A 16,233-nucleotide genomic window follows, 5' to 3' on the forward strand; every position below is an offset into this window, starting at 1 on the left:
CGTGTCAGTCAGCCTAGATACGCCGTTTTAGACTTAGAAAAACAAGCTGATTTAAGCGACACCCCATTCAAAAAGTGCAAAGACAAAGGTTCTACCTTCAGACCAGCTCTCAAGAATAACCTGCCGTTGATTTCGCGCGTGTATAATTCACAGTCATTATTTTTAAGAGGCATGTGTGGTCATACCACGAGCTGGAAAACATCCTCTGCGGTGACGCGTCGTGACGTCATTCAACGACAATGATGGCGGCCGCTGGAGCTTCAGACTCAGATATCAGGCAGAGAAAACGTCTGTCTAGAGCTCCCTCAGCCCTGTAAACCGCTGCTGTCAGCGTCCCGCAGTGCTCGGAAAAAACACCCAACGGGATAATGAGGAACATCGAGGTCGGCTGTCTGTAAACATCGCAATATTTACCCCGAATATGTGTTTCGCGGTGCAGCGAAAAACAGCCGTTAATCTGAGGGCGCTTTTCAGCTCGCGATGATTCACTGGTAATTTTCCAGCAGCGCGAGACTCTCCTCAGTCCCAAATAACACCCCGAAATATTAACAAAAATGAAATTCACCGAGCACCTGTCTGCGCACATCACCCCGGAGTGGAGGAAACAATACATTCAATATGAGGTAAGAGACGATGAAAATGAGCTTGCTTCCTTTCACCTCACTGAGCTGTTGTTATGATATCCTAATATCGCATTTAAACGAGAGACATGCTTACATCTGCATTTAATAATGGCCACATATGTTTAGTCTGTAACTGACAGCTAATGTGAATGCAAGTCAGGGATGCAGGGGAATCATACCTGATGTTTACGACCATATTAACCTATTTATTAATTAGGAATTCTCAACCAAATGGAGGACTAAACTATATCTTTATATGTATAATATTTTTATGTTGCTCTAACGACGTTATAACTTAGACACGTAACGTTATTCAAATATGTACTACTAAACGGAAATGGATATTAAATGAATATTTAAGTACAAATCTGTGAATATGGCTGATTTATCTTTAATGTTTGGATTTATGTTTTTTTCTTATGTGACTACAGTAAAAACAAGGTATTTTCCATGATTTTATCTCGCTATTATTATTAATATATGAAACAGTAATATAATATGAAAAGTGTGCACAGTGGTACATCAGGACGCCAAGAACAAGAATCTGATGGAGTTGGCAAAAAACTATTTGATTTTAATTTTTTTATGATTTTTCTAATATGACCGTACAGTAAAAACACAGTATTTTCCATGATTTTATCACGCTATTATTAAAATATGAAACAGTAATATGATATAAAAGGTGAGCACATTGGTAGGACATGTAGAACAAGAATCCGATGGAGTTGGCAAAAAACTAATTGATTTTTTCTTTTGATTTTCCTAAATATGACTACAGTAAAAAAAAAACCCAAAAAAAACTGTGTTTTCCATAATTTTAGCGCGCTATTATTAAAATATGAATGTAATAGGATATGAAAAGTGAGCACAGTGGTACATCAGGACATGTAGAACAAGAATCTGGTGGAGTTGACAAAAACTATTTGATTTAATTTTTTAATGATTTTTCTAACATGACTACAGTAAAAAAACACAGTATTTTCCATGATTTTAGCGCGCTATTATTAAAATATGAAATGGTAAATTGATATGAAAAGTGAGCACAGTGGTACATTGGGACATGAAGAACAAGAATCTGGTGAAGTTGGCAGAAAACGATTTAATGACTTTTTTTATGATTTTTCTAATAAAACCGTACAGTAAAAATACTGTATTTTCCATGATTTTAGCGCGCTATTATTAAAATATGAAACAGTAATATAAAATGAAAAGTGAGCACAGTGCTACATCAGGGCATGGAGAACAAGAATCTGGTGGAGTTGGAACAAAAAATTTGATTACATTTTTTTTATGATTTTCCTAAATATGACTACAGTAAAAACACAGTATTTTTTATGATTTTAGCGCACTATTATTAAAATATGAAACAGTAATATGATATAAAAAATGAGCACGGTGGTACATCAGGACATGAAGAACAAGAATCTGGTGAGGATGGCAGAAAACAATTTGATTTGATTTTTAAAATGATTTTCTTATATCACCGTACAGTAAAAACACTGTATTTTCCATGATTTTAGCGCACTATTATTAAAATATGAAACAGTAATATGATATGAAAAGTGAGCACAGTGGTACATCATGACATGGAGAACAAGAATCTGGTGAGGATGGCAGAAAACAATTTATATTTTAACTTAAGATTAAATAAGTGTACCAATACTACAGTGAGCAAAATGCTGCATTGTGCACTGCAAAGTCTACTGCTAAAATATAAATATGTACTTCTTCCATTAAACATTTATGCACTACTGAAGCAAAATTATGACCAAATAATAGATTTTCCGATTAATTGATTAGTGTCATTGCCTTGAAAGCCTTCACCTGTCTTGTTTTTCAGGTCCGTGATTAGCTGCAGTACAGTAATCTTTCAAAACAAACTTATATGATGGTGACACAGAGCTTCAGAGAGCGATGCTTAGCAGACTACATAATTGCGTTATTTCACATGAGAGCTTACAGGCAGTTTTCTTTGTCTTCGATGGGGGACTGGCTTAGAGTTGACAGGGCTTTAGTGTGCTGCAGCTCCTTCAGGGATTAATGGCCTACACATAATGAGATTATTGCCTTCCTCTTGGACATTTGCTAATTAATTAGTCGTCATCCATTTTTTTCTGAGAGTAGTACACGGTGGTTTTTGTGAGGGAGTGTTTGTGAGTCCGCATGGATGGATTAAATATAAATTATAGCTGAAATAAATCACCTGGCGAAGGATTTGCGTTCTACGTCACGCTTAGGCTTTATTGTGTTTGTCACTTGGCTTTGTTTTGGTCTTGAGGAGGATTTTTACTGAGGCTGTGGCTGTGCGATGTTAGGGATAAAACATTTTAAATAATGTGCTATGATAGGGCTGGACGATATGGACAAAATTTACATCACAATATATTTAATAATTTCGGTCAATTGCATATAATTCCAATATCGATTTCATATTTTTTTTAAAAACTCAAAAAAAAAAAAGTCCATTATGTATGTACGAAAGTAAAAATAATAATAATAAAATAAAACAAGAATGATTTCGCCCAGTTTATGAAATTTCTTCATATCATAATAATAATAATTACTTTCATTCATATAGCGCTTGTTTGTAATAGGGTTGTCGTGATACCATCTATACATCTTACGATACTATACCAGCTGAAGTATCACAATATCAAGTAGTATTGCAAAACTGTAATTCAAAACTCAATTTATAAAGAAAATTGTCAGAAATACTATATTTTACATGACATAATAGGTCTTGAATTTAAGTCATAATTCCCTTATTATTGAAAAAAAGTATTATTTGCACATCACTTCACCTAAAATCTGTTCTTTTTGTTTAATTTGTAGATAACTGACCAACAAAAAAATGCATTAAAATAAAGATACAAATTGTACCAAATTAAATTTGTTACAAAAAGAGCATTTTTCCAACAATATTAGGCTATGTGAAGTGGTCAAAAATTGTTTCAATGTTGCTATTTTAAGTTTTTCATCTATTGTTTTTTTTTGTTTTTGTTTTTTTCAGTCTTATCAGGTAACAATCCAAAGTAATTCAAAATTTCACTTCGTGAGTCACTCTTTTTAAGAGATTGTTGTTTTTAAGATGGTTGTTGTAGCTACTAAATCATATTGAGAGGAACAGAAATCAGAAAACTTGCTCCACAAACTATTAAAATTAAATTGTCCATTGTTGTAAAAATGTGTGGTCATTTTGGTGGCTTTTCCACATCCAGCATTATCTAGACCGTTATTAATGATACCACCATTTAAAAACCACAGTGGCTCCGCCAGTATTTTGGAGCCAAAGTATCACCATAATACCGGTAAACTTTGCAACCCTAGAATGAACACTCAAAGCACTTTACACACATTTTGCCATATTGCGATAGACTGCACACCACACACCAACTGATTGGTGGAGAGGAGACAGAGTGATGAAGCCAGTTATGAAAGCCTCGGATGGGAGGGGACATGTCCCACCCGTCCCCCTCTGGATTTACGCCCCTGAGTAAAACTATATAATATTTTAAATACTAATGTTCAGCTTTATTTACTTATTTGTATCTGGCCTTAATACAAACAAGAAAGGTGAAATAAACAAACCATCAATTAAACCTAAAACTTATATCTTGAACTTTAATATATAACATGATTATATGATTATAGACCGAAATAGTAGATACAAGCATAGATGGATAGATAAAGACCAAACAATAACATGCTTAAAGAAATTCTTCACCCAAAAATGACAATTGTCATTATTTACTTTTATTATGTCACAAACCAGGGGTCCGTTCTTCGTACATGGATTATATTTGACAGAGAAGAGAGACTCATAAAGGCTTCTAACCAGGGCCAGATGGAATCTGCAGACGTTTTTTGCTATTTCTGCGGAGAATTTTGGTAAAAATCTGCGGATTTCTGTGGAGTTATTTTGGGAGTATCCAGTGGAATATCATAACTAAAACCTTAATATATTAAATAAAAAGTAATAAATTACTGAATAAAAACTGAATAAATTCAGATTTACACATTTACTCAAGTAAATAAAAAGATCTAATAATGGGCTAAAAATCTGAGAATGAGTAAAACATGAGTATATTTTCATTTTTTGGCTTTTGAGTTTATTCTTTTATTCTGATTAGACACCACTGACTAGCCATTGTGTTTATCAAAAATGTCTAATGATGTGCTCCGTCGTGATCACTGTTTTGTCAAACATTTTAATATAAATCTAAAAATCAAAAATGTCTTTAACTCTTGTGTATTGTTCAAATTGACTAGCCTTTCTTATGTTTATGTTTGTGGCTGTTTTTGCCCCATTGACTTTCATTATAATGATTTTTTTTTTTTGTTATTCCAAAGCCATGATAGCATATAATCACACATTCTTAATTGTTGGTGTTTTTCCTAGTTGGGAAAAGGTAAAATGTGTAATTTTTACTGTTGATCATCAGTTGGCAGCATTAAGCCATTAGATAGGCCTGTGCAAAAACATTTATGGCTTTTATATGGAGTTCTATGGAGTAAAACAACAGCTTATAGTGTGTGTGTGTGCATAAATACACTTACTGTGTTTACTATATTCTGAGAGCTGAGCTGCTTATTTTGAGTTACTTAGACACATCAAGATAAGTGCACAAAGGTCTCTTTCTCACACACACTATGCACACTATACTGGGCAATATATACTGGGCAAAAACTGTTTTTTTTTTTTTGTACTGCGATTGATGATCGACAGTAAAAAAAAAATGACCTCTTCCAACAGGGGAAATCACCAACAATCAAGAATACATGATTATTTGGTGTCCTGGCTCTGCAAACAAAAACATGTTAGTAATGGAAGTCAATGGGGCAAAAACAGCCCAGAACATAAGGGAAGGCTAGTCAATTTGCCCTGAATGTATTGTTGATTTTGTTTCAAAATTTTCAAAGCACTTTTCTCAAAATGCGTGTCAATATGAATTGTCAGCAAAAATCATTCCATTTCCTAAAACACAGAGAAAGTTGTGGCCAAATTAAGACTCAGAATCACCCCATAGTGGATGAAAACATCCCCAACAGCACAGAAGGGTCAAAAATCGTATCACGATTGTTGAATCTGCTGCAATATATAAGTGTAATGTAAACAAACCGAAATAAATAAACAACCGCTATGTCAACGAAAACACGAAGAATAGTCAGGTAAACAAAAACAACCATAATCCATTGTTTGCTGTCTTATTGCTTCCTTATCATTGCTTAATTGCTCATATTTCAGCATCCATACTAAAATTGTTGCAGAATGTCCACAATGCTTGGTTTCAGAAAAGCGCTTTGATATATAACTACATCGCCTGATGTGCTGCAGGCACAGATGGCATGTTAGTGAATTTATTTATTTTTTATTTTTATTTTTTTTAACTTTAAGTGTTGCTCTACACTTCCAAAACGCTAGCTGGCAGTAGGTTATGTTTTTCTGTATAGAGTTCCTTCACGGGTGTTTTGTTTTTCTGAACGCTACCTTACTCTACAAGTTTCTAAAACTCATTCATAAGCAGGAACCGGCGGACATGTTACAACTTTATTTACTTCAGATGAAGTAAATAAAGTGTCGTTCACTGGACATGACACATGTAAACATTCGCTCCACTGGGATCGCGCCTCTCAGCACCACCCACATTCGGCACATCTACCAACTAATATATACATTCATTATAGAAATATAACATTATATAAACAAAATAAACACTGAAAGAGTGTCAGAAGAGCTTTTATTTTCAGTTATGTGACAGGCAAAAGCACCACAAGTGTCATGCATGCTTGACAATGTTTGTAGTAAATAAAACGTTGCTAATATGGACATGCTGAAGAGGTTTATTTTATAGTTCTTTTGTTTTATTTTGTGTCTATACACTGTCGACTGCATCCTGCTTTGATTATTCGCACAGCAGTATTTCTAACTTATCCAAAATTTGGCAATTCTGTCACATTCTGCAGTGCATTTGCAGAATTTTGTCTTTTGTCCTGTTGTGGAAATGCGCGTACAAATCGTCTTTTACCCACTGGGACTGGCTGCTGTGAATTTGTTGATTTGTTATGTTCTGTGACCTTTCCTGTGTGTCACCGTGCCAACAAAGCTGATGTCAGCTAATTTTAGAGATATGAGTGTTTTTGTGCTGATTTTTGCATTCGCTATCACATGATTCCTGACGCTCAGAAAGAGAAGTGAGAGAAAGTGTTACGCCATTTTTAAAAGCCTGCTGAAGTCAAGACTGAAGGACTCAAAGAGTTTAAAACCTTTTTTTTCTCAGTCATGGGAATGTGGAGTATGCTTGTCTGTGCAGAACTCTGCAGACCTGCTGGTAAAACAAGTAAACATCTCTTGACACCCCTGTCGAGGCCGTGTTCCCTCCAGCCCCATGTTTTCTTAGAGGATTCTCTTTTGGCTGCAGATCTCCTCACTGTATTGTACTCTTTACAGAACTGGATTAGCATCTTTTTCTTTTTTTAACTTCCTATTTACTCACCGTTCTTTCTACTGTTGTACACAAAGGAAGATATTTTGAAGAAAGTCTGTGACTATTGACTTCCATTGTAGGAAAAACAAATACTATTGAAGTCAGTAGCTGTTTCCATCCAAAGATGAGAACTAGATTTGTCTGCAAAACTGGAATATTGCATAAAACATTTGCTAGTAAAGCACTTTTCAAAGTTTCAAAGCGTCAAAAGGAGCAATATTGTCACTTCCTGGTAAACTGGTGGCAACTATATTTATATGTATAAAAAAGAATTTGTCACATTAGGAGAAGCAACAGTGGGCCTTTTTTTCTTAAGTAAATTACTTGCACCTCAGATATTAGAGCACAGACACTGTTCTAGAAGGTAATAATACTGAACCACTGCGATGATGGACTTTGACTAAGGGATTTTAGAATGACCGTTTTAAAAAGCCATTTTAAAAAGCTAAATCAAGGCTGCGGTGGGAAGAAACCCGGAAGTATCACCTGATTCACACATGCAGGAATGTTGTGGGTCAGTGTATCTTTTGGTCATTGGATTTTCATTTTAGAAACGGATATTGAAAAACGAAAAACATTAAATCTTTCTTTTCAGAAAAGTGTTTAGTAAAGAAAAATGCTTACATGTAATGTCAAAATAAAGGTTGTTTCGTTTCAAACATGCTAACAAAAAATAAATATATAGCCTATAACTGGCCCTGTCATCTTATTGAAGAAAATATGTCTTAACAAAATCCAGTTATCACAAGAAAACGCCTTTTATAACATTAATAAGTGGAAAAAAATAAAGCCTACAGGGTTCAAGGTTAAGGATTTTTTCCACTGGTCCGATCGGGCCAATGGTTCAGATTCTTTAATTGCACTGCCAAAATTTTCACTGGCCCCACCAAAGAGAAAAATAAATTTAATAGCTATTTTTTAGCTACATATTTTAAATACTGCATCAAAATAATGTCTATAATTATTTAAATGTTAATAATTGTTGAAATATTGTATTTTAATAATATTTAAAAGTTTTAATAAATGTATAGTGAGCAAAATCCTGTGTTAACATAACCTAAAAAGCAGTATGGAAAATGTGTTTATTTTATTGCAGTTCAAAAAAAGATGGCCCCAATCGGGCCAGGAATGATCCTTTCTACTGTCCCAATCTCTCACACTGGCCCCGGGCCGTCGGGCAATCCTTATTGTTGAGCCCTGAGCCTATAGGCGAGCCTGTGTGTGGCAGCATTGCGTCACCGCTAATAAGTCAGTCTATCTGGTTTAGGAATATAAAAACAATCCTTTATTTGTTTTTGTTTTCTGGTGATTTTATTTTTTTGTTATTTGAAATAAAAAAATGAAAATAAATCATTTTTGAATTTTGTTTTTTTTTGTTTTTCACCATGAAAAAGAAAAATGCCTCATATTTCAATATTCGTTTTTAAATTGTAAAACAAAAATCCAAAAAATGGCTCATTTTTTAAATATTTGTTTCTAAAATAAACATCCAGTGACCAAAAGATAAACTGTGATACAAATGTATAATTTCACAGCCTTCCGAGTGACCCAAAGGTCTGTTCTGAATGAATGGTGAAAATAAAAAGAGATCAGACCTCATTTTCTGCTAAACATTTAAAATCTTTCCCAAACACACGTTTTAGATGCCATTTATCAAACTCAAGTTAATAAACTGATTCTTTGACTCATCACGATACTAAATTAAACCTCTGCACATTTTCTTTTATCAGAGAAGTAGTTTATGTACATGTTTAAAGTTTCTGTGCATTTTGCTGTTTCTAGTAAGCATTTTTTAATGTGCTTATACATTGAAAATATTTGAAAGATGTAAAGGTAAAAGGTAAAGATGTAAAGGTAAAGATGTAAATAATGATAAAAAATTAATTTTCGGGTGAACTGTCCCTTAAAAGTCCACATGAATTGGAAGCTGCGACCAATTATTTTTATTTTTTCGAATTGTGAGTTCCTAGAGAAATGAAATATTAAATGAGGAAACAGTGGATCTGGCTTGTTTTATTTTTCTACTGTGAGCTGATTGAATGTAGTAAAGTAGGCATTCCAGTCAGAAAGATTATTACAATGTTATTACAACCACCTTCTCCTTACCATTTCTGTTTTTTGTCATAGTGCTGTCTAAACTGACAGTTGGAGGGGCGTTGTTAGCATACTTAACAACACCTCAGACAGATGTAATCTGAGAATTTAACAGAAAACAAATGGGAAGTGCATTTTCAGATTTCAGATGAATTGTTCACCACAAAACTAGCAATGTGAGCTAACAAAATCAATATGTTTAGTTTTGATTTCATGTGTACTTTAAACAGTTAAAACACTTATAACTTATTATTAACACTTTTTTTCTTCTTTTTCATTATCTTATAACATAATAACACATTTTTATCTGTTTTATTTATTTTTTATTCTTATTTTTTATAATTCTTATTATTTGTTTTTATTTTTATTATTTGTTTTTATTTTCTTATACTTGTCTCTTTTATTCTTGTTTATGTAAAACACTTTGAGTTGCCACTGTGTATGAAATGTGCTACATAAATAAACTTGCCTTGCCTTATAATCATTATCCAAATTCCTCTCCATTTAATATAAGTTTGCCTTTTACGTTTAGTGTTTAAAATGCCTGATGGCCAGTATTTTGCTAATATTTTTACAGATGTGCATGCAAACATTTTAAAACGTAATGTTAGTGTCAGCAATGTCAGTGTTGCCTTTATTTAAAATTAGACTTTAGTATCTGATGTCCTCTCTGGTGCTTATGGTTTTACTCACGGATGTCTGACCTCGATTGACTGTACAGAATTAATTAAGAGTTCCTGCAAAAAAATCAATGATGATATGAATGAGTTTAGTGTTAATCAGCTAAATCACGTTTTTCAGGAAAGTTAGCTTCTGAAACAAAATGTTTTGACCTGATTTGCTGTAGCTCGAAGTTGTATCACAGTTCTTTCTTTAATTTCAGATTTGGTATCAAGAATAGGTGCATACTGTAGCAGCAGTTTGCAGGGCTGCACAATATATCATTTCAGCATTGATATCACAATATGATCATTTGCAAAAGTCACACTGTAGAATATAAAATGTTGAATTTATATTTTATTATAATATATGTTAGAATTTGTCCTTTATTCTTGTGCTTTTGAGGCCTGTGACTGTATAATGATTTTTTAAAAAACATTCAGGACCAAGAATTTGCACCATTTGTAACTTTAATAGTGATGAATATTAATGAATTGTTTTTAATATACAATTTCCTGAATACAGTTTTTTTGTTGTTGTATTGATTATGTTTGTAGATGGTTTATTATATTGTATTCAGATACACTTCTCTATAGAACAATTCCAATTAGGGATGCTCACAATAACCGATTAACCGAAAGGATGCATTTTTAACCGATTAATGGTGTTGATTACCGATTAAAAATATAATTTTATAAATTTTTAAAGTTTGCCTACATAATGGGCCGATCACACCAAACGTGTTTTTTTTTTTTCTCATTGAGAGGGGCGTCTTTTGAATGTTTTACTAACAGCTGCAAGTGTTTTGCGCTCTGCCTATGCACCCTCACGTTTTTGAAGTAATGAAATGTTATGTAAAAACGCGTTCACTTTGATCGGCCCCTAAATGTGCAACTGCAGCACTTTTTTTTTTTGGCTAAATCGCAGAACGGTAACACGTGCAACCACACGTGCCTACAGACATATTTTACCAAACAAGCAAAATAGAAAAGAACACTGCAGGTTTCTTCAAGTGAACACAGCTGCTGCGCTCGTGCATCCAGGTTAATTATGAACAACTCGATAGTTGCACTATCGCAGTCTGATTATGTTTCAATCAAGGTTTATATGCATCAAATACATAATCAGTGCCAAACATCTCAACTGACGAACATATTAACAATAATACAACCGTATAGTCGAATTAAATGTATGCATTGGCATGTTACAGCCCTAATGAGTATGATTATGTGAAACTCCATATAGATACATATTACAATGATTTCGGGTACTTACTTAGCGATGCACACACACATATATGCACAGTCCTTAAATGCTCTGCTTATTTGGATTCTATAATACCTGTTTTATAACTTTAAACTATCAACAATCACTACATTCTTCCCGCTCAGTGGTGGATTTTGGCATAGTCCATTTCACGTGAGATGGCAGGGGTGAGTGGAAGAAACCAAGTCACGGGGGGAATATTTTCTACAGAAATAATTTATGATTTCTTATGTGGCCCAGGACCAATTGTTCCACGGACCGCTACCGGTCCGCGGCCCGGTGGTTCGGGACCACTGATTTAGTGTACAACCAGTAAGTCAACCTTTTTTTCCATGTGGAAAATTAGTTATAGTTCTTATAAAATCTACAAGTCAAACAAATCCAAAGATTTTCTTGATTTTTGCATAATGATAACTTCGCACCAAACTAAAGCTTTCATTTAGAAGCAGTTATAATAGATACAAAGATGCAAATGTTATTTTGTTAGGTTGTATAATTATGTTTCTTTTCTCTCTCTCACTTTAAAATGTGTTGTTTTTATCAGTTTAATCCTGAGGTCATGTGATAAAATACGTTAGAGGAGCTTGATGGGCAGGCAGTCGTTTTTTTGAGGGGGTGATTGTCTTTCTCCTGTCAATATCTCGTGATGTAACAATGAGGCTTCATGACTAATAGAGGGCAAGCAAAACATTGATGTGTTTACATTGATTTTTCGTTCCACAGGCAAAGTTACAGCCTCTCTCGCTCCTCAGTGCCAGAGTTCTCCAATGGACTATATGACCTTTTACCTAGTGTGATGTGAAAAACGAGGACATTATCCTTCTAAACACTATGCCATATAGGATCTTTATTTTCAATAAACATCCCTAATGTTAAAGTTTATAATAAAAAAATAAAAAAAAACATGCTACACTGCAGTGCTCACGGTGACCCGGGTTTGATTCCCAGCACCCCACACATTCCTGTCTACACTCTCTACTATTAAATGAACAAATCTTGAAACATTAAAAGTTATTATTAAAATCAATAATATATATATTTTGAGACAAAACATTGTAGGCCAAACTATGGCTAGAGTTGCATTGTAATTACTAGTGGTGCAACAATTAGGAAATTTGAGACATCAATAACTTCTAATTAACAGTTTTTTTTTTCTTTTTAATCCAGCTGAACATGAGAATCAAAGTTAAATGCATTTTAATCTGTTAAGGTTGAATAGTTTAGACAGTAGTTCTATATAACACCCTGACTCAACCCAGAAATAGAACCGTGATAACAATAAACAATTATCAATTGTAACTATGGATGTTTACAGTTGGTCAAAACAGTTTTTTTAAACCAATTGCAGTTTTCCTAATAGGCATGCTCCTAAAGACATACAGTGCATTCGAAATCAACAACTAAGTAGTTAATAAATTTGAATTCAAACTGTGAAAAAACTGCATTTAAAATAGTAAATAGTATAAATATGAGTAGTATTATTGCAATTCAGATGTACTACATTAGTACTTTAACTTCACTTTCATTCATAAATGCTGCTTAAGTGACCTCACTAGATGTTAGATAAATGTCCATCAAATGTGCACTTTAGAATTTTGGCACATGTAATAGATCATTTTGCGTAGGGCTGCACATTTTCTAATTTCAACATCAATATCGCAATGTGCGCATCTGCAATATTCACATCGCAGGATCTGCAGTCAACTTGGAATTTAATTAACCATGAACCACAGTTCAGCACACGATGTGTGGAGTTTGTTCAAGTTTTTTTTATTGTTTTCTTTTGTGTCATGACAAAAAAATACCAACACATATTACAAATGATTACTGGTAGGCCTACTAAATGTAAAGCTAGAATATATACAGTGGTTACTATGGACAAAAGTACAATATTATAAAAAGAACCTGGTCAATAATTTTAAATTGTATTATAAGACATCGTCACAAAAGACCACAAGTTTTCCCACACTGGAATAAATACAGAATTCCCTGCTTTGTCCTTTTTATGTAATTTGTAAAGTAAACAAGCTGTTTTACTCATTATATTGACCCATTCAATCATTATGAAGTTTTAGCCATAATCTAATAGTGTGAAAGATTTTTATTTGGATGTGTTTTTAAGCACTGCGACTGTAAGATTTAAAGCAAATTTAAAGCATTTGGGCTAAAGAAATGATAAAGTTTTCCAGTTTGACAAAGATTAATTTAATTGTATGTGTGTATATATATTATATTATATTATATTATATTATATTATATTATATTATATTATATTATATTATATTATTTTAAATTATTATATTAATATAAATTATATTTAAATAATTGAAGGAAACGCACACTACATACTATCTATGATTATTTACTAAACGTAATAATCGTTCAACAGCTGAAATTAAAACCCACATTGCATAAAACCAATAGTCACTTTCATCTCATAAAAAGTGAAAATAAATAACTTGCACTTTTTAAAACAAAATACTTTTTTTTTTGAATATTAAAAATAGAAAATAAACAGTATCTTTGCTGAATAAAACAACTCTTGTATATACTGTAAATAATATTGTAAACCGTGCATTTCTTGCTTCTTCTGTAAATAAATATTTTAATGTAAATAACAATTTTAATGTAATGGAAAATCTGCCGTCTCAAGCCATCTCAGTGCAGCTTCCAGTTATCATCAATGTAGTGCAAAAAAAGGCTCAAGAATTGATTCATCATCCTACTTGACTAGAGATCAGATGTGGCTGCAAAATGGCTGCAGAAGTATAAATCAGTCTTTAAAAAAGGCTTAAAAGAGCAGGGTCATATGACTCAACATACAGTAGGAAAAGTAATTTAAAAAAATTGGTCCTGGGAATATTAGATTGATTATAGGTTCTTAATGTCCATTTCGATTATTTTTCTTTTAATCGCCGAGCCGTACTCGTAAACTTTCATAAAGTCTTCGTGCTGCAGGTATAAGAAGGTTTGCTGAAGGTTCAGCTGACGTGCAGCAAAGGATTTGTATCTTTAAATAACTATTACAGTTTGCGTTTATTGAAAAGTAAGAATAATGAACAGATCCATACGAAACAGTCTGTTAAAATTGACATTGTGTCTTCAGTTTCGGGCTCAGGCATACTTTGTACTCACAAGACAAACGCCAAAGCCCAACCGAACCAATAATGGATGAACCTAACCGGGCCAAGAATCTGAATCGCGCTTGGGCCCGAATTAGAGCACTCACACTTGTCAAATAAATTAGGAAATGGGGTCTAATGTGCCTGGGCATGGTTTAGATAGCCTACTGTGAGTACACCCTTAATTAAATGATTAAGGGTGTACTCACAGTAGGCTATCTAAACCATCAACATTACTAAATAACATTACTTATTATGACTGCAATTTCAAGGGAAATAATCATGTCATGACTGCAGCTGCAGCCTAAAATGTTTTTTTTTTTTGTTCTTTCTCGAACTGTACAATGGACAGTTGTGTAACCGTCCTGTAAATGGACTCAATACTATTCCAGCTAAAAAATATATACACCGTATATTGGCCCAGACTTTAGTTTGAAGCATGTTTGATCAACTTCCAGTCACATATTTAAAATTAACTTTAGCCAATCAATCAGTGTATCCGTACAGAAATGCTGCAAAATCTCTCTCACTTGTATCTTTTATAACCAGACGGTTTGTCCTCCTTTTTTCTGATTCAAGGTCATTATGTGTTTCATAGGGGATATCCAATTCTAGATTTGGGCCTAGTTAAAAACAGCCATTTCCTCTATTATTCTTTTAGTTTTAGTACTTCCTTTTCTGTACCCAAGAACTCGCGTCTTTCTGTCACACTCTGTCTGCATCCTGGCCGTCGTTCCCTTGTCAGTCAGCGCTGGCGCAGTGCCAGTCACATGCTGCTTTGTAATATGAAAGCCTGTTGTCTGACCTCTGGAAATGATGTTTTGTATTCTTCTCTTCTCCACAGGCTTTTAAAGAAATGTTGTATTCCGCCCAGGATCAGGCCCCATCGATTGAAGGTAAACACATAATTGTTTCACGTCTGTTATAACAGTGCAAACATGCATAATATGTGCTCAACATGACTGAACGATGGCAATTAGCCCATAAGCATATTGTTAAAATGTGTAAATTTAGATCATCGAACAGAATCACACAAATAAAGACTTTCTATCTCCCTCTGTCCAGACAAACAGTTTGAACAGAAGACAAATCACCTTTAAAGAGTGCCCTAGATTAGGGGTTTTCAAACTGGGGGTTTGGAAAGGTGGGACGGCAACGTCACTTAGCTGCACCTATATTTACGTTACGGTGAATTAAAACCAGTACGATAATGAGCGAATGACTCTTTAGAGAAAATTCTGTTTTTTAAATGATTCATTTAGGTTAAAACACATGAGCTAAAACAGTCTGAATCAGCATTCATTGAATGACTGAGTCTGATTCATTTGTGTTGAACTGTCACGTGTCTACGTCAGTAACGTGCAGCATTCATGACCACAGCCATGAAGTGTTTGTAAGTTTTTAAAGCTAAAGGTATCACAGATTCTGAGACATCCTCAGATCAAACCAAATCTAAAAAGGAGCCACACAGCAAATATGATCAGTTTTACTTCGATCTTGGTTTTATTGCCGGCTGAGGTCCAGAGGGTGAGGAAGTCCTGCATTGTCTTTTATGCTTAGAATAGCTTGCAAGTGCTAGCATGAAACCCTTAAATCTTAAACGGCACCTTCTGCATATGTCAACAAAGGTTGATCATATTCTCTTCTAAAAAAAGAAGAGTATCTTTGTCAACAAAAACTTATCACAGTTACAGCCAGCATCCCACAAAAAGAACTTAAAATCTAATTTTTTGCACATTGAATCGCAAAATCCAAAAAGCCACACACCATAGGAGAGCAGAGCTTCTGCTGCCGGCCTGCATAGACATCCTTGAGGAAATGCTGGGTAAAGATGCTGCAGTAAAGATAGCTAAAGTTCTAATTTCTGAAAGTACAGTACAACGGCGTACTGAGGAAATGTCTTATGATACACTCAAACAAACAAGAGAAAAAATCCGCAGTAGTGCTGCATTTGCTCTAAAACTTGACGAAAGCACATATGTT

General features: G+C 34.0%; 1 protein-coding gene across 3 annotated transcripts in view; it reads left to right on the top strand.

Annotated features, from left to right (window-relative positions):
- Window positions 1-228: 228 nt before the first annotated feature.
- The window catches only part of xpr1b (xenotropic and polytropic retrovirus receptor 1b), a 573,636-nt gene continuing 557,631 nt past the window's right edge, over window positions 229-16,233 (top strand). For 2 of the 3 annotated variants that reach the window (XR_012387640.1, XM_073917722.1), the window contains exons 1-2: window positions 229-623; window positions 15,095-15,146. Coding sequence is in view for 1 of the 3 variants with exons in the window: in NM_001126390.1 (NP_001119862.1) it covers window positions 555-623; window positions 15,095-15,146 (121 nt within the window). In the remaining 2 variants the exon portion in view is untranslated. The remainder of the gene's footprint in view (window positions 624-15,094; window positions 15,147-16,233) is intronic. The other variant, NM_001126390.1, reaches the window with a different exon arrangement.

The sequence above is a fragment of the Danio rerio genome, chromosome 2 (genome assembly GCF_049306965.1).
Source record: "Danio rerio strain Tuebingen ecotype United States chromosome 2, GRCz12tu, whole genome shotgun sequence".
NCBI lineage: Eukaryota > Metazoa > Chordata > Actinopteri > Cypriniformes > Danionidae > Danio > Danio rerio.